Genomic DNA, 20,340 nt, shown 5'->3' on the forward strand with positions numbered 1-20,340 from the left:
CATACCTTGGACAGCTCATAGGACAAACGTTTCCATTCTAAACCAACTCAATATTAAAAAAAGGCTGTCTACAATATGTCTGCAACGAATTCTGCAATTCTTTGTGGTCACGTAGTTCGCAGAGGTGACGACAGTTTGGAGAGATTAATTGTTTCTGGAAACGTTCCGGGGAGAAGATCAAGAGGCGATCACCAACTAGATGGTCTGACCAAATAAAGCATTCAGCTGGAAACTCATTCTGCGAAGCTCTTAGAGCGGCTGAAGATAGAGACCAATGGAGAAACATTGTTAGGAATATTGGAAGAAATCACGATCCTCAGTAATGGGGAAACGACAAGAGAGAGAGATATCTATAAATAAAAAGTTTAAGAGTCGGAAATAATAGTAATTTTGCAAAAATATTTTTAATTTTAGAGAATTTTTCTTTGTCATTTGGTACTCGTATCATCATTATTTTGTGACTAATTTAGATATTATTTTATATGGGATTTAACATTTTTATGGGAATGACAAAATGAATAAAATTGACAAAAAATGATAAAACTAACTAAAGTATGACAAAAACACGATATATATATCAGCAAAATTACTTTACAGTTATAAGACTATTAGTGCAAATGAAATTGATAAAAACAGAAGCATATGAACATGTATTCAAGGCCAGATGACTGATGCGTTTATGATAAGGCAAGGACTGAAACAAGGGAAGAAGAATGAGCACCCGTCCATACTGAATGAAAAAAGTTATAAGAAGAAATTATAACGAAATAAGAAGAAAAGTCACCAGCAACAGAAAAGAACAACTAGTAGAAGAGGAGGCGAAAGACGAAAAGCCTTAAAGAAAGAACTAACCAAAGAAATCAACAGCGAAAAGAAAAGGTGCTGGAAAGAACTATGTGAAAGCCTTGAACATAACATCTGGAGGAATGCATACAAGATTGCAAGCGAAAGAAGTCAAAGGAAACACCTTTAAAATAGGGGACAACCGCAGGAACCAACTAGCAGAAGCAATGTTCCCGCAAAGGCGGAGGAAACCTTACAAATAATACTCACAGAGGGACCAAATCATTGCTTCACAATAGAAGAGATAATGGAAGCAGGAAAGGCACCTGGACCTGACAGAATTGCACCGGAAGTATTAAAGACCATTATTGAGGAAAAGGCTGAATGAGTGAAAAACATCATGGATAATCTCCTTAGAAGACGAAAATTCCACACGGTATGAAAAGTGGCAAACCTTGTCCTCATTCCTAAACCTGGAAAATAAGTAGAAGAATCAGGTGCTTTCAGGACAATATACTTGCTAAATACACTAGGCAAACTATTTGAAACCCTCATAAAGTCAAGGCATGAAAACGGGGGCCTGTCGGACCACCAGTATGGGTTCAGAAAATTTAGATCTGCCATTTAGATCTGGGGAAAATCATTAAAACTATTAGAAGAAATAGAAATATCCCCATACCTGCACAACTTCGTGAGGATTGTTTCACAGGCAGAAGCATTAATATAACTAACAATGACACAACAATTAAGACATCATAGATACCAAAAACCTCCTAAAAATACGTTCATGAAAGAAAAAGGACAGCAGTAGATCTAGATCTTTGGAGAATACACTTGAAGGGGACCAGGCCCTTACTATGGCAAGGCAATATAGCCCGATCAGGGAACACAAAATTTTACGAAAACCTCCAAAAAAATAAAGGAAGGATGAAAATTTGGGAATAGGTAGTTGAAGAAATTGTCTATTATTATATAAGAAAAAGTTTACAATTCTACATCCCCTCCATTTTACAAAAATTGGGAAATACGGGGTGAAAAATATTTTCTCGTGAGTGAAAAAATATACGTTCAAAATAGGCCCGGAATTGGATAAAATGACTAATTCTAAGCAACTTTTGTTCTATAGAGTTGTTTCACTAAGTCAATACTTTTTGAGTTATTTGCAAGTGAATATGTTCATTTTTAACAAAAAAAAACATGTTTATAGACGGCTTTTCGCAGATAACTCAAAAAGTAAGTACTCTAGCGAAAAAAGTATTCTAGTAAAAATATAGCTTATAAAAAATTGAAAAAAATGGTGTACGCGTGAGGTCTGCAGACGCAGTATAAGCAGAGTTGTAGCTAATGAAAAGTAGGTTCTTCTTCATCAAATTGCAAATCGAATATTTCAATGTGAAATAACCAAAAAACAGAGTACTTTTCGGGGAAAATTCATTACAACTTTTTTAAAGTGTTTAAAAAAATGTTTATTTTTGTTTTTTTTTTAATTTCTCAACATTAAAAATAAGTGAGTTATGCTCAAAATATTGTTGGTCCCTTTTATTTTTTGGTACAAAAATCGCGAAAATCACCCCCTAATTAACTTCTCAAATAAAATTAATCGTAACCGCTTCACAAGTTACTTATGTATTGTTTATATTATCTATAAGTTTCATTGGTTCAAAGTGCTCAGTTTTGAAAAAAATTGGGTTTAAAATAAAACATTTTTTTTAATTAAAAAAAAATGGAATTGTTCATGGAATTAACTTAAAAATTATTAGTAATACCAAAAATCTTAAAGAGTAATAAAATGTACTTTTTGCTTTTCTGAATATTTTTCCTTTTTTGTTTTCTTGTTATACTAAAATTGATTATGCTATGGCTGTTCAAAATTTGCCTAAACTCGTGATTAGTTACTCGTTAAAGCCATTTTAACTATAGCTTTTTCAAAAATAAGCACTTTGAACCGATGAAACTTACAGATCATATAAATAATACATACATAACGTAACTTGTGAAGTGGTAATGATAAAATTTATTTGTGATGCTAATTAGGGGGTGATTTTCGCGATTTTTTTACAAAAAAATAAAATGGACCAACAATATTTTGAGCGTAACTCACTTACTTTTAATGTTACAAGATTTTTTAAAAAACAAAATAAACCTTTTTTTAAACACTTTAAAAAAGGTAAAATGAATTTTCCCCGAAAAGTGCTCCGTTTTTGAATTATTTCACATTGAAATATTCGATGTGGAATTTGATGAAGAAGAACCTACTTTTCATCAGCTACAACTCTGCTTCTACTGGGTCTACAGACCTCAAGCATACACCATTTTTTTCGGTTTTTTATAAGCTATAATTTTGCTAAAAATATTTTTTTCACTGAAATACTTTTTGAGTTATCTCTGAAAAACCGTCTAAAAACATGTTTTTTTCTGTTAAAAATGAACATAATCACTTGCAAATAACTCGAAAAGTATTGACTTAGGGAAACAACTCTATAGAACAAAAGTTGCTTATAATTAGTCATTTTATCCAATTCCGGACTTATTTTGAATGTATATTTTTCACCTTCGAGAGGGGGGATTCCCCTTTATTTTTGAAAAATGGAGGAGTCGTAAAATTGTAAACTTTTTCTTATATTTATAATAATAGACAATTTCAACTACCTATTCCCAAATTTTCATCCTTCCTTTATTTTTTTTGGGGTCAGATTGTTCTTTGATCGGGCTAATAGTGCCATTGGAAGTAATGAATGTCTACTATAATTTATAATATGGTTGCTAACACTGGCCTATACTAGCATTAATCGACAAGCTAATTATTTTGCGTATATTTTAGGCAGCTAGTTTTGTCTTTTAGCAAATTTTAATATCACACTCATTAAATTATTTACTAATTTGTTTGTATTTGTTATTTTCTGTTTATAGAACGTTCAACTAGACAACTTCTCCACCAGCTGGGCGGACGGACTTGCATTTTGTGCCCTCATCCACCATTTCCTGCCAGACGCCTTCGACTATCATGCGTTAACGCCAAAAGAACGAAGACACAATTTCGAACTTGCCTTCAAAGTTGCCAGGTAATTATTGCTTCATAAAGAATGTATCAGCCACAGACAATTCCCATGCCATATTGCAAAGTTACTCACACTATTTCCTTCATCATTTCTTATTTCCATCCCAAAACCTGTATGAACTCTTTCTAATTCCTGCTCTTTCTCTACAAATACTTCAATTCAAATCACCTCCAATAAAATACATTTCGTCTACATGAATTTAGAGCATCTCGCAATCAAAGGCAATCCAAAAAATTCTTCCTTTTTCTGTTCTTCACACCCTACCTGTGGGGCGTAGGCACATATTATGTTCACGTTGAAATTGCCTGCATTTAGTTGAACACTCATCCCATCACTTCTTATTGTTATCCTGACAAGATGTTCCTTTCAGTCGTTGTTCAAAATATTACCTATCCCATTTCTGCCATAACCGACGTTGACCGTTGTAATTCCATAGACATAATATTAACCATAGATCAGGCTAGGTATATGCCACTCAATGCATCGGGGTGTAACACCAATATCAAGTACAGTGCTCTGGCTATCTTTGTCTGTCATACGAGTGTGAGCGTATCTACCAAGAGGTGGGAGTAATGGAACGACACAGACACAGAGTTACAGCGGCAGCGGCCATCATCTGCTAGGCTAGAGAGAGAAAGCTAAGCGCCAGTAGAGAGAGATAGATAGACCACCGATGAACTGCTCCGCGTTACGCTATTTTTCGTACCTTGCCTAATCTATGTATTATTATATCTAGTATGTGTAATTCTCTATTTATTATATTTATGTAACCTCTATTTTTTCTTTTTCAGTGACAAGGCGGACATTTTTCCTCTCCTTGACGTTGACGATATGATGGCCACCAGAAGGCCTGATTGGAAATGCGTCTTCACATATGTCCAGTCCATTTACCGACGCTTCAAAGATGAAGAAATCTAAAAATATTTACAATATTATGTGTTTTGTGTTTGTTTTTGTACAAATGTAGATATTAGAAGTTGCCGTCAAACATTATTGGTAAAATAATAAGATACAAAAAGAGAACAGACCGATAAAGAGAATATTTTGTTGTGAGGTGACAAAAAGAAGTATTTCTAAAACTACAAGATAAAAACAGTTTAGTCTTGAATCTTTAGCACTATCAGACTACAATTCGAGAATATTTGACAATCAATTCTAATCTGAACAAAAATCCTTGAAAAATGGTATGCGCATGCGCACATGCCTTGAACTTGCTACAGCATTGCTTCTGCGAAGAATCGTTTCAACTCATATTAGATGATGGACGTTAAAAAAACTGTGACAATGATCTAGAGTTCTAGAGAACCAAAAAAGCAAGATTGAGGTAAAATAAGACCCACAAAATTTAGGAAATAGGAAAGTAAATTCACAAACTGTATTAAGAGGGATTACCATCTTGAAAAGTATTTGGAAAACTGGAGGTATAAATTCCTCTAAGGATAACTGTGCTGAAAAAGATCTACAACATCGAATGTGTTGTTTATCTTGTTAACTTTTAGATAACTCGCATAAAATATTCTCATTATCAGTCTTATCTTTAGTAGTCTTTAAAAAAATCAGTCAAACTGATCAAAATTGTTGTACTAGATGGTAACCATCTTTAAACTTTAGCTAGAAGGAACTGTTACTGTAACGCTTACAAGTCGTTTTACTTGCTCTGTGATTTTCAGAAGCATTTCGATAGAGATCCGATCTCTATTCATTGAAAAAGTGATATTTCTTTACCGTTTTTTGTACCTTCATCTGCCCAGCTGTTTCTGTAGTCTGTAGGATACGTAGCCCGTACAAAAACATTTTTTTGTTGTACGGGATTCACTCAGCATTTAATAATTTTCGCTTATTTATTCACATTTTCTATTCATAGTGGGATGTTGCTTGAATTGAAATTGTCGCTCTAACAAAACAGTTGAATGCGTTTGTAAAATTTGTTGTAACATTATTTTGAAGCTATATTTTTATTGTCTTGCATTTTTGCACGATAACATTGTTTGTTAAGCACCTTTATACTTAATTTTAAGATACTATTTATATGAGACTTTAACAAATAAAATTTTAAAAGTTGTCGCAGTTTATTTTTCTCCCCTGATGTCGACTCACAATAGGATTAACCCTTTTACTGCTACATTTTTTTAAGACATGATCAGGTGCTCACTTCCTACTGGCAATGGTAGTTTGAATGTGCATGTGTCACAGATCCGTGCCACGCGCACTGTCTGAACACTCAGCCTGACACGGATCACTGCCGTACGCAGTGAAAGAGTTTTAACAGCATTGCAGGTTCTCAGACCGCAAGATGATACGCAGCTTTGTGATGTGACGCAGGGTGAGTCACGGTGAATTTCTGTAAAACACAGAAATGATACTAACACCGCAATTTCCCGCGCAGGGTGATGTGATACAACTTTCACGATCCGTGACCCTACACTACACAGTTCTCATTCCGCAGGATGCAGAATGTCACGCAGTGCCCGATTAAGAATCCTGAGGCCCCTGGCAACCCAAGCTATGAGGCCCCTTAAGAAACCTAGGTTTCTCGTTTTTAATAATTTTTATTTTTGAAAATGTCCGTTCTCCTGTTGCGAAATAACCCAAAATGACTGTGGAGCAGGAATAAATTGTTCTCCCTGCAAGTTTGAAACTGGGCTATAAAATATTTGAACTGTTCTAGTTCATTTTTAAGTTAAGATTCAATATCATCAGGATAGTTTTTATGTACTTTTGAAGCACACTCATTTATTTGAGTATCACTAAATTTTGGAAAAATACAAAAGACAAAATACTGAGTTCATTGACCCGTGCACTGTCAACCGACGACTCAGCTCAGTAATTAGAGTATAGTAGAGAATATTCAGAGTATTGTAGGTCGCAGGCCCTCTACTCGTAATAAGCAAAATTATCTTATTGGAATTTTAAGAACTCCAAAAGTGAATTTAGAAGCTGAACTGCAGTTTGAAGTTCAATATCTTCTCTCTGCAATGATTTACTGACAGCGTTGATGCGTTCTAAAATTGTTACCCAAAACTCATTAATTATGAATGTTTCTTATTTTTTTGACATTTCTTTCAACAAATACTTAGCCTCATGAACTGTTTCAGCTTGCTGATTAGTGTCTTCAGCAAGAGTATGAAGAGCAGATTTGAAAGCGTTTTGACCTTTAGGCAAAGGTCTTATGGCATGTGCTGCTTGTTATTATAAGGACTAGATCGTAGCGAATGAGATCGCTTAAATCATAACTTCCCAATAGTGGGTAGAGAAACGGAGAAACGGGTACGGAAAGCCAATTTAGGGAAAATACGTCAGCCAATCTCTTTTAATTTTTGTTCCACTGATTTGTTTTCGAAAAACCATAGATTGTATAAAAATCTTAATAATGCCTTCAAAATTTCTTTTTGACGCTGAAACACTTCCATCAAGGTTTTTACATTCTGAAGACCTTTCCCAATCCAAAATGTCCATACTTCTTTAGTTACTGTATTCCATAATCCTATGCCGTTTTCCGAATTTAGGACCCAATTATTTATCGTTAACTTCAATTTCTAAGTTAGTTTCGGTTTCTGGTTCTTTAACTTCTTGAACTGGAATAGAACTGTCGTTACATGTTTTTTCATCTTCTTCAGTTAGGGAAGCTATGTTTCCCTCAGTTATTTCTATTCCATCACGTACATTTTCATTGGTTGCTGCTTCACTATAGCTTTGGATTTCCGTGTGAAACTGAGTTTAAATAAGTTTTGCTCCTGTTTTGGATTTTGATTAAGGACCTTTTCTTTCTCCTGATTTTTCTTGTGTTTTTTTGCTCACTTTCGATTCTTGTTTCCATCTGTAGTACTGGTTCTTCTACCAAAGGGCATTCATTAGCGATGTATTCCCACAGCATATACTTTCTATGTGAACAAAAGTATGCATTGTAATGTAGCTTTATACGCTGTGAGCTTCGCTGGTGTCGCTCCTAGTGGATTACTAATCAACTTTCACTGGTAATTTTTAAATTTATTATTTAATTGTTATCGCTTAATATTTACAACGCAAAAAAGTAATTAAATTATAATCGATTTTTTTAAGATTTTGCTAATCATTTTGACGTTCTATACGCTGTGAGCTCGTACGTAGAGGGGATATTTACAAATTCGCGAACGCCAGTAGTGACAAGTTTGTAAACGTTTACCGGAAATTTGACATAAATGTCAAAGTGATTAATTTAAAATTAAAATTAAAAACATTAATTATAAACAATATTAGTTGGTCAAAGCTGTGGTATATATTTTCACCTTAAATATACTTACGTTTTAAATACTGAATTTAAGTTTTTTTAATGTTCCGTAATATCTAATTATAAATAATCTATTATAATCTTAGCGCCATCTACACGATTATTGTCAAAGTATCCGAAGTAAGAAATTGATATTTTATCAATAGAACGTCAAAATGATTAGAAAAATCTTAAAAAAATCGATTACAATTTAATTACTTTTTTGCGTTGTAAATATTAAGCGATAACAATTAAATAATAAATTTAAAAATTACCAGTAAAAGTTGAATTAGTAACCGCTAGGAGCGACACCAGCGAAGCTCAGAGCGTATTGATAAAATATGAATTTCTTACTTCGGATACTTTCACAATTATCGTGTAGATGGCGGTAAGATTAATATATTAATTTATAATTAGATATTACGGAACATTAAAAAAACTTAAATTCAGTATTTAAAACGTAAGTATATTTAAGGTAAAAATATATAACACAGCTTTGACAAACTAATATTGTTTATAATTAATGTTTTTAATTTTAAATTAATCACTTTGACATTTATGTCAAATTTCCAGTAATCGTTTACAGACTTGTCACTACTGGCGCTCGCGAATTTGTAAATTTCCCTTCTACGTACGAGCTCACAGCGTATACGTCCACCATAACTTTTATGGTATTGCGCGATATTTGAATCTTTCAACATTTTTTCGTTTTGGTCCCCGCGAGGCCACCTTTGGGGCCGAGGCCCCTAGGCAACTGCCTACTTTGCCTAATAATGGTTAATCCGGCACTGATGTCACGGTGTGTTGAGGTAAGGTCCACGGACTCTGCAGGCATGAAACACGGCACATGAGAACAGTAGGCGCAAACTGACGACTCACGTGAGTTTCTCTTGTACTCCTAGTGATTTCATCGATTCGTAGTCAATTTTTTTGAGATGGAGTTGTAGGATTCATAAATGTTGTTTTGTAATCATTTTAGTATAAAAAATTGGTCGGTTATTGTTCTTCCCTGTCTGAAACCAACCTGGTATTCTCCTATTTATCTCTGTTTCGTAGGTTTTTATTCTAGACCAGGACCAATCTGTAAAAAAACGTGTATTTTTGGATGTGAGAGGTGGCATTCGGATTTTTGCAGATAAAGTTAGGTGACACCTTCAGTAATAATAATTGACTTAATTGCCCGGAACATTAATTAAAAAATTAAAATATTTAAAAATTTCGAAAAACATCGATTTTTGTCTGCTTCTTTGCTTATAACTTTAAAACGGTTCGTTTTGGAACAAAGTCGTAGAGAAATAAAATAAAGATAATTGAATTTTGTATGATATACGACTGGTCAAAAAGTCTTAAGGTATTACCTTTTCTGCAATATAGCAACAAATCCAAAATAAGGGGGCAAAATACGCCTGTTGTTATTATGTTTCTTAACCACTTTGATGGCACTTAGAACCTTAGTAATTCGCTTAGAAAATTCTTATAACTTAATTAAATGGTCTACCAAATTTCATTAAAATCAACCTAATAGATTTTGCATAATAAATTTGCAATATAAATGTTTTTAAAAAAGTTCAAATTTTTTTAAAAACTTTCTGAACAAAAAGTAGATCATTTAGAAGTTGGCTAATTTTTTTACATATAAAGAGGAGCTCTACCTCTCTAATACACTTTACAGAATTAAAATCGGATTATTTAAGGGGCCTCAGCAATGTTTTAAAATTATAAACAATTTTTTGGCTTATAAACAAGTAGCTTTGTTTAATAATAAAAAAATAAATTTTTAGCAATGCAAATAATTAAAACCGGTATAATTTGACTTAAACTTTCAAATTCTGTCAGCAGAATTGCTATTTTATTTTTTAATCAAAAGTTATTCTCGTTCAAAAATTGCAATTTTTCGATTTTTTGAATGTTTCACCGCGTTTATCTCGAAAACTATGCATCTTACGAAAAAACTTGTAAGAATATTTTTTGCATACCCAAGAAATACAAAAAATGTTTTATTTTGCGAAAAATCGATGTTATGTAATTCCTCAAGTTATTTGTTTATAACAATCTTATCGACATCCGGATCAACTGTTACCCAAAAAATTCGTGTTCTACGGGTCAAAATACGTAAAAAAAACTTGGGCTAGTCCATCTAAATAAAGGAGCTCGTAGCACCCCCTCCTGGAAACAGCATTAATTTTTTTATAAGCCAAAAAATTGTTTATAACTTTAAAACATTGCTGAGGCTGCTTAAATAATCCGATTTCAATTCTGTAAAGTGCATTAGATAGGTGAAGTGCTTCTTTTATGTAAAAAATTGACAAATCTTTGTATGTTCTAGTTTTTGTTGTGCAAGTTTTTAAAAAAATTTAATTTTTTTTAAAAAGTAGATTGCAAAATTATTATACAAAATCTAGTAAGTCAATTTTAATGAAATTTGGTGGACGGTTTTAGCACATTACAAAAATTTTCTAAGCGAATTAGGAAGGTTAGAAGTGCAACCTAAGTGATGGAAAAACATTGAATAAGGACAGGCTAGTTTGCCCCCTTATTTTATATTTATTGCTATTTTGCAGCAAGGGTGTTAAATTAAGACATTTTTGACCAACCGTGTCTGATAGAAAATTTAATTATCTTTGTTTTATTCCTATACGACTTTGTTTCAAAATGAATCGTTTTAAAGTTATAAGCAAAGAAAGTAGAAAAAAAAACAGAAATTTTTTGAAATTTTTAAATATTTTATTTTTTTTTATTAATGTTCCGGGCATATTTGTGAAGGAGCATAAGTCAATTATTATTGTTGAAGTTATCACCTAACTTTATCCGCAAAAATCCGAATGCCACCTCTCACATCCACCTAAAAACAGATCCTTCCTGGTCTATTCTACTTCTTATAATTTTTGCTAATACTTTATACACTCACCAGCAAAATTAACCGTCCACCTTAAAAATGGGTCATTTTGATGTCTAAAATTTTATAAACCTGTTGTCCGATTTAAATGATTTTTTTAATGTTATACTCTTATTCTTTATCAATATCGCTGTCATAATATTGCTGCTAAACAGGAAAATTTTCATTGTATACCGGGTGTACCAATCAAACTGCGTTTTTACTCAAAGTTCGCATCACCCTGTGAAATATTCTAGCATTTACAAAATACTGAAATTAAAACCCAACTATATCTTCAGGTTTTTTTTTAATTCTGTTTTTTGACCCATTCGTTTATATTGGATAATAAAAAAGTTAGGTATTTAATAATTGGCCATGTTCTTCATCATTACTTAATCAATACAAATCTTATTCTAAATAAGTGCGACAAACTTTAAGGTGTAATTCTACATAAAAAAATAATGACCGTTTGCTTTATAAACATGTCCGCAAATGCTTCGTTTCCGAGATAGGGGCGTTGAATTTTTTCTTACAAACTGACGATTTATTTATTGCTCTAAACCGGTTGAGATATGAAAATTAAATTTGGTGGGTTTTAAGACGTAGTTATTGTGCATTCTTTGACATACTGTACAGGATTTATATTAGCATCAAAAGAAATAAGAGTAATCCATATCGATTTAATTTTTAAAGGTCTTACACAAACATTATCTACAAGTATTGTTTATAGTAAATAAATGGGTGACATTGATTTCGCGATTTTGATATTATGAGTATTTCACGGTCACAACGGTGTCGTCAATCATAACAAAACAATTACGAGTTTATTTATAGAGACGGAGAAAGTAAAGCAGATTATTCATCATTCATTATTTAGACATCAATGTAGTTAGAATATAGACTTTGTCCACCAACTCGTTACTGACGTATGTAGTGATTAAATAAACATAGTATGAGTATTTAGTGTATTCCTGATATCCAACCCCTAGCAGAGGGACGTTCATCCCTTACAACAACCTATTTTATTATATTACATTTCAGAATTTTATATTCACCACTGGCGTGCATACGGGTCATATTACCCGTATAAACACAAAGTTATAAAATGTTGAATTCAAATTTGATACTTACCTCAAAACTAATCGCACATCCCTCATACAGTAAAACTCTAACTACAATTTGACATTTTATTGAATATATAAAATTGATAGCAACATTTCCTTGCTTACAGTAATAAAAGACTAAAAAACAAACTTAAACAAAAAGGCTAACTATATAATTTGTTTTTTAGGGTTTCGTTACAAGACTGTAACTCATAAACTCTTCAATATTTACACTGAATTCCTCGAAAAAGCAACTTTTTTATCAATTACGTTTGAATATTGGCTTAAAAGGCATTTTAAAATTTTATGTAATGTCCACACAATATTAATAAACCCGGAAATTCTTAGATGAGACCGGAGTATCGTTCAAAGCGAAATATACGCAGAAAATTATCCGCAAAAATATGAATATTAAGAGATCAAAATAATATCAATTACTTTTTCAATATTACCACGAAATAATATGTTAAAGTAGTACCAGGTATCTAAGGGCCGGTTGTTCGAACGCTAATCAACATTGATCACTATCAAATACTTAATTACTGTCACAACTGTCAATGTCAACTTTGGTTGGGTTGCCGAAAACATAATTATTGATGACAATTATGAAATTAGTTAATCAATTATGTTAATAATTGTTATGTTAATTGACTAACTAATCTCATAATTATAATTAACTATGTTTTCAGCAACCCAACCAAAGTTGACATTGACAGTTGTGACGGTAATTAAATATTTGATAGTGATCAATGTTGATTAGCGTTCGAACAACCGGCCCTTAGAGACTCGATATTCAGCTCTTGGAGCGAATATCAGCAGTTGGAGGTGCGAAATTCTATAAGCAAGAGGTCTACCTGTTTTATGAAATGATCCCTTGTTTATGTATATTTGACACCTCCAGCAAAAGCACCCCGTTGAGCTGAATATTAACGAGTCTCTTAGATATCTGGTAAGGATATACATACCTAAATATCACAAGTTTGGCATATGACATGCAAGAGATATTTCAATTTTGAAAATTCAGACGCAGAGAAGTTGCTGTCAGCTTTTACGCATGCGCCTTTACATCTACATCTATCAAGAAGAAAGACAAAGGCCAGTATGGCAATATTCGACAACTTTTACGTTTGTTTGAGCAGTTAAAATGCTCTCGGTCGTTTAAAAATGCCGCAAATGTTTTTTCTTAGTACTAGATATGTGAAAGTGTCATACAATAGATAAAATTATGCAGAAAATGTTAAGAATAATGGAAAGGTACATTAATATGTTTAGATGCATACAGTCTTTCGCCTAAATGTTCATGATGAAGAATGAAGCGGATAAATTTCATTCATAACAAGATTCGAAATAAAATGTATACGAAATTATTGAAAAAGAACATAAAGACAAGTTTTAAAAATATTTTGATCAATCATGATTGAACACAACCCATGTGAGTAATAGAGTACCTAAAACTTACCCTCGTAATATGGTATCCGTTTTCGTATTTGAAGATTTGCTGATTGAACATTGACAAAAAAATAATAAAAAATAACAAACACTCATGTGCTGCTCGCCCATTTCAGCGTGTAGACAGAATACTCTGTATGAAAATGTTCCTCAAGAGCTAATTAATATAAAGTTTCCATCGGATCATTTGGGTATGAGATATTTTATGTGAATAGCACAATCCCCCACCTACACTCCCGATTTAACACCCAGTGACTACTACCTGTTTAGGTTTTCTTTAAAACAGGTATTACCGGACATTTTTCATTTTACTCTCATAATACTGTACTACGAACACGTCTTTTACGAAATAAAAAGTGTTTGAGGAGTCAATGATTCTATACAGGGTATAAATATAGGATTTTTACTATTGCGAACACGTCAACTCCTGAAGGGATGGGTAATAGCCAACGAAAATGTATGAAAGTTGATATTTTTACTGAAAATGGATAAAGAGATCACATTCAGAATTAAAAAAAAATCATTTTTTTTACTATGCCGAAAACTATTCACATGACCTATACAATATGGTATGACTGGTCTTTATCGCTGAATAATTTTCATCTTACGCTCGTAAAATCATCATATTATATTGGTTATCATCGAAGTTTTGCTCATCTGGTCACGTTGTTTACTAAATAAATATATGAACTGATCCAGAAAGCAAAAGTTGTATGCAGTGTATTTATTCAGTTATCACTCTGAGTATAGTTTTTACCTTACCCACGGTATATGATATGGAATGGAATGTTGGCGATCATCATGGCAATCTTTATATTATCTGCATCAGCGCGGAAAAGCTGTACGATTCAGCTTGTACATGTGTGAGATTGTGAATACAATATCAAGATTGTATGCTTGTGGACTGTAATTAGGATTGCTAGGTTCAAAAGGGAATATAAAATATAAGGTTTTATGCAGACAATATTGGTATGTAGATAAAGTGTCTTACCAAGTTGTGAAACATTGTCCGGAACACTGAAGCCGGTCACATACGAGTTACTATTTCCGTTTCCGAGACTGTTTCCGTACCACGTGCCTCGCGTTTTGACTGTTGTGAAGTCGTGTATGGCGTCACTCTCGAATTACTGTTGGTGCACGTATTGCTATTGTTCGTTTCAGCCAAAAGAACGGCTTGACCGTCAAGAGATGAGCGGTACCGACTTGATCCGTCGAAAAATAGAGAAGAGAGAGAATTTCTTCTGTCCCGAATCCAAGTATATTGTCTGTCTGGTTAGGAGAGAGGGTAAGAAATAGGCGGGATGAAATGGTACTATTGAACAGGGTTGGGTTGTAATTATTTAAAATTGAGGGGTTGTACTAAGAAATGTCTTTAAAAAAATATTCTTTGTTCTTGTGAGGTCCTCCTAATTTGTGAATTGGTCAGTCCACAGGGTTTTAACTATTACGAAACATTTTTGCTGATGTTAACGTATTTTATTAAATAAATATCATCTGAACTTTACCCAATGTTGAAGTTTGTGCCTAAGGTATAGAGTTTAGTCTCATCCTGGTAATGTTAGTATTGCTTTTTTATTGCCCATTGAAGGTCTGCACACAATGAGTCTTTAGGCTCCTAGGGAATAAATTACCTTTCCAAATCAAAGATCAGAAATCTGGTATATATTTTAAAGACTTTCGGAATTTGATAAAGGGAACCTTGGAAATGATCTAGGATCTAGTAGATTCAATTTTGACCCGCTTCCTTTTACCGTTCGAGACAACTGATCTAGACAAATTTACCAATAACCTAGCAATGTAAATGAACCCAAAGTTTTGTGTTGTTTTCTGGCCTTGGTTTGGAACCTTTAGTCACGTAATTACTATCACCAGCTCAAGGGAGTAATGTGTAGTGTGTGCAGCCGCGGATCTAGAAATTCATAATAGGGGGGGGGGCAGACTTACCTCAAATATTATATTTTCCAGATTTAGCCATACGAGTCACACTTACTCTAAGGATAAAATACACTATATAATCCCAGATACCTACGGTATCAAAAGGATTGATAGACAATTCACGACTATTAATCTCACTGGTCGTTCTTTACCATAGATATTAACCTTTCTACCATCAATAGGTAGGTACGCATGGATTATCTAGTAAAATACAGATTTTTATGTCTTTATTGCATCGCAAATTTGAAACGTGACTTTTCATGAGATAAGGTTTATACACAGTGTAATTTATTTGCATTTTAAAATATCATTGTTGTTATTCTTTGAATTGAGAAAAATATTTCCGTTGTTTATGGTTCCACCGGTACCCAAACAAATGCGCCTGAAGATTATTTTTCAGAGAAGGGTGTTTTATTAGATTTTATGGCTTCTTTCAATTCTTTGGAAGCGGTTGTCGTGTAATTTAGTGTTGTACTGATGGCTTAAAGTTTAGAGTAACAGAAAAAAATAATAAATAAAAAAATACTTATAGACTAAATACAATAGGGGGTCCATGGACCCGTTGATCCCCCTGTATCCACGCCTGAGTGTGTGTGATGAGTGATGTTTTGTTACTTAATAAAGTCGACTTCATTGTTTTTACAAAGACACGCTTATTGAATCCGAACGTCTACGGTCCTTCAGGTGAGTACCGATCCCACGAGGATAGAAATTATTTTCATGTATTAAATGTTTTAATAAAGAAAAATTTCCCATCGAGCCGGGATTCGAACTAACAATTTTTGTATCCAAAGGTAGGCTCCCTTACCACTGCGTTACGGAGGGGTTAGAACCCAAAATGTTACCAGTAGTATTTAAAAAGTAAATGAGATTGATGCCGATACTCAACGACAAAACGTCTTCAAAATAGGCCGTAGGAAAGAATAACACTCGCTGATCTCATCTAAAAATTGGTCTTAAAGCACCTTTAATGAAAATTGTAAATAATCGGTTTGAAACGTTTCAATATTAACATTATAAAGACACCACACAATTGCTGAGTGATATCAAAGAGTTTGTTAAAGTGAAGACATATGGAAAACGTCGTTTTTAATAAAATATATAACTTCTTTTCAGTATGTGGTCTATATCTTTCTTGTTAGAAGAGGTGAAGACACCGATTTTGTTGCCGTAGCGTCCAAATACCAAAAACAAGAGTAAAAATGTGTTTTTTTCCAGTGCTTCCTTCGAACTGGTTTTTTCTGTGCTTCCACGAGCAGATAGAGATAACTCATTAAGAAACCATTGCAGTTAAACATAGGATGTATATGTTTAGTAAACTTTTATTCGGAAAGATTTCCGCGGTTCATACAATGAAACTTAAAGCTAAAATCAATATCAACAAAAGAATTAATATTAAAATTAAACTCAGCAGGTTTCCGGGTTGAACCGCGTCGTTGGTTTCTAGGCCGAGCTTTTGACGTCCTCTCTGCAGTCATCTTCAGGGCTTCCGGGGTCTCAGTCTCCTGAGGCTCCACACACTACTCAATGCAATACTATGTAGTACTAGTATTGCAGTGAGTAGTGAGTGTAGTGTCTGGAGCCTCAGGAGACTGAGACCTCGGAAGCCCTGAAGATGACGTCAGAGAGGACGTCAAAAGCTCGGCCTAGAAACCAACGACGCGGTTCAACCCGGAAGCCTGGTGAGTTTAATTTTAATATTAATTCTTTTGTTGATATTGATTTTAGTTTAGTAAACTTTGTATATACTCAACCGTTCTCTCCAGCTCTTTCTGTTTTGCCAGTCCCCTTCATGTAGATCTCTTCTTTCCATTGCTTCATCCACTTCATCTCTGAAAAATCTTCGGGGTCTGCCTCTCCTCCTTTCTATCGGGCTCCACTCTGTTATTCGATTTATCCAACGATTTTGGTCTTCTCTTCTGACATATCCGTACCAGGTTAATCTCTTCTTTTCAAAGTAGCCTATTATATCCTGTACATATCCCTTTTTCTTTGGAAGACTCATTTGGATTTGTATTAAGGCGTAGAGCAAGAGACAATTTTCAAATCGGCGCCCGACAATTAAGAAATTGGGCAATGTGTAAACAATTTTAAAATTGGCCATCCACCATTTTTAAAAGGGTCCTCGACCAATTTAAAATTATCCAGCACAATGTGGCAATTTTAAAGAGGTCCTCGACAATTATAAAATGGCTCGTTACAAAGTTATACTTACAATTTTAAAATGGGTCATTACAAAATTAATATTATCCGATAAAAAGTGGCTTTCAATCAAGGCATTTCAGTTTTTTTGTCCACATTGTAGATTTCAATCAAAAATAAATATTTCTTTATCATTCTTCTTCTCTTATTCTCCTCATGCGCTTTCAAACAGCTTTGAACTATCTAGAGATGCCTATTTTACAGTTTTTCGCCACTTTTTTCACGTTTTTGTATTTCCTTCAGATTTATTTTCATACTTTTTATACTCTTATTGTTTTGAACATCATTTTCGTTGCCATTTATTAAGTAGTACTTTCCAACATTTGACATTGACATTTTTTAAAATGCTAGTACCATCTTTCTCCCACTAGGTAAAATTCTTCAAGCATGAGTACCTTTCAACGGGCTAGCGTTATTTTTAATTGTTTTGACTGTCTTTTTGTATTTTTAAAAGCGTTGTGGTACTTTTTGACACTATTTTAACTGCTTGTAGTACTTTTGGACAATTTTTAATTGTTACAATAACGCTAATGACACTTTTTTAAATTCTGATATAATCTTTCCACCGCTAGTATATTTGTAGTACTTTTCAAAACATTTTTCAACCTTTCAACCGTTAGTAATGATTTTCAACAGTTTGTAGGACTTTTCAACCATCATATCAGCTTGTCAATCGCAGCAGTAACGATTTTACTACCGCTAATAATGTTTTTCAACAGCTGGTAGTACTTTTCAACCAGCAATGACACTTTTTTAGATGCTAGTGATATTTTTTCACTGTTCGTAAAATTCTTAAAAGACTAACAGTACTTTCCAACAGTTTATGGATTTTTCAATCTAGTAGCATCATTTTTCAAAGCTATGCATTTTTCAATAATGTTAGCAATGTGCTAACATTATTTCAACCACATTTGAGACTTTTCAAATTGCTTGTAGTATTTTTAGGCTCCGGTAGTACTACTCAATTGCTAGTAACACTTTTTTCACTGCTAATAACGTTTTTTAAAAGCATTTAGTATTTTTCTACCGATAGTACTATTCTACAATCGTTGGTAGTATTTTTCAACCGGTTGCTAGCATTTTTTAACCCATGGTGGTACTTTTTGACCGCTATCGGTACTTTTTGACCGATGGTGGAATTTTTGACCGATGGTGGTACTTTTTGACCGATAGTGGTACTTTTTGACCGATGGTGGCACTTTTTGACCGCTGGTGGTACATTTTGGCCGCCGGTGGTACTTTTTGACCGCCGGTGTTACTTTTCAGTGAGCTAGATTATAGCAAATCCCAGGAAACAAGAAAAATATAGCCGTAACCCCATCTTTTAACATCACATTGTAACAAATCCGAATTTTTCATATGGCTCCAACTTAGAAACGGAAATGAAATAGTCCTCTCGAAATATCAAGCTTAAAAACTTCCAATGCTCAATGATAATTATATACACAATAAAAATTATAATTAAACCAAATTACCAAGATAAATATAATAATTACAAATTTCAGGATTAGTTACAACTTGTTGAAGCACCTCAGTAGTAAAACAGTAGTTTTAAACGCGTTAAAATGAAGAAAAAAAAAACGAAACGGGTATCAACAACATTTTTTGACCGGCAGAACTTTTGTGTGGTGTTCACTAAATGTCGACAGGTTTTGTTTTTTGATGTATACAATTGAAAAATGTCCATTAGTTTTCAGTTCGTGTTTCAATTGGGATGAAATATAATTTTATGGATCTATGACAGTCTCTCTTTCACGACACTACAGCCGCCCTACTCCACCAGCTTCAGGACCTTTCCAATGGCAATTGTCCTATCTGGAAGAAAAATTACAATATTTACTATAGAGAAAAATCGTTCTTTCTATTGAGAGTACTTAGTACAATTAAAATTGACGATAAATACCAGCAGCTGACGTAATAAAACCATAACAATTAAAAGCGGTGTTGTCACATTGTCTAAAAATACAAGTAATAAACGAAAAGTAAAAGATAGAAAAAATAGTGAAAATAAAAAGGCAATGAAATAAATAAAGGGCTATTATCCCAGAAAGACGAAGAGAAACTAGGAATATAGCAAGTATGACAAACTACAAGAGACGCGATAACTCTAGCAAATGATTATTATTATAAGAATTGGTTTGATGAATAATGCTTTAAAATAGCAGAGGAAAAGAAAATATTAAAGCAATTGGCACTAACAAAGAAGAATAATGTGACAAGAAATAAAGAAATAATACATGGTCTACTCACGAGTGAAGAAGAATCAGTGATAAGTATATGGGAGACACACTTTAGTGAACCACTGAATGGGCAAAATACAGATGAGAATGAAAATTTCCTTATTGAAGCTGACGGCATAATAATCGAACTGCCTAATGAAGGAGAGATTAATGGGTTCAAAAATAACAATAGACCGGGAGAAAACGAAATACATGCGGAAATGCTAAAGAATGGAGGGAGAGAACTACAAAAAATGATGTATAGCCTTATCAAGAAAATATGGGAAGAGGAAAGTATGCCCAAAGTTTGGACCAAAACGTTATTATGTCCTCATATACAAAAAGGGAGATAGATTGGCATGTGACAATTAAAGAGGTGTTACTATGTTGGATACTTGTTACAAGATATGTATTAGCCTGGATACTGAGAGAGAGACTCAACAGATTTGCTGAAGATAAATTAGGTAAG

General features: G+C 33.5%; 2 protein-coding genes across 3 annotated transcripts in view; one reads left to right on the top strand and one right to left on the bottom strand.

Moving 5' to 3' along the window:
* Nucleotides 1–5,903, top strand: part of LOC114340085 (titin) — a 138,284-nt gene extending 132,381 nt beyond the window's left edge. Inside the window, exons 16-17 of one of the 2 annotated variants that reach the window (XR_007699659.1) lie at nucleotides 3,694–3,845; nucleotides 4,634–4,804. Coding sequence is in view for 1 of the 2 variants with exons in the window: in XM_050657199.1 (XP_050513156.1) it covers nucleotides 3,694–3,845; nucleotides 4,634–4,760 (279 nt within the window). In the remaining variant the exon portion in view is untranslated. Of the gene's footprint in view, nucleotides 1–3,693; nucleotides 3,846–4,633 lie in introns of both variants that reach the window. The other variant, XM_050657199.1, reaches the window with a different exon arrangement.
* Nucleotides 5,904–12,136: 6,233 nt separating this feature from the next.
* The window catches only part of LOC114339790 (eukaryotic peptide chain release factor GTP-binding subunit ERF3A), a 36,153-nt gene continuing 27,949 nt past the window's right edge, over nucleotides 12,137–20,340 (bottom strand). The window contains exon 7 of the mRNA XM_028290479.2: nucleotides 12,137–19,467. Within this exon, the coding sequence (XP_028146280.2) occupies nucleotides 19,424–19,467 (44 nt within the window). The 3' untranslated portion in view covers nucleotides 12,137–19,423. The remainder of the gene's footprint in view (nucleotides 19,468–20,340) is intronic.

Source organism: Diabrotica virgifera, chromosome 7, assembly GCF_917563875.1.
Source record: "Diabrotica virgifera virgifera chromosome 7, PGI_DIABVI_V3a".
In the NCBI taxonomy this organism is placed as follows: domain Eukaryota; kingdom Metazoa; phylum Arthropoda; class Insecta; order Coleoptera; family Chrysomelidae; genus Diabrotica; species Diabrotica virgifera.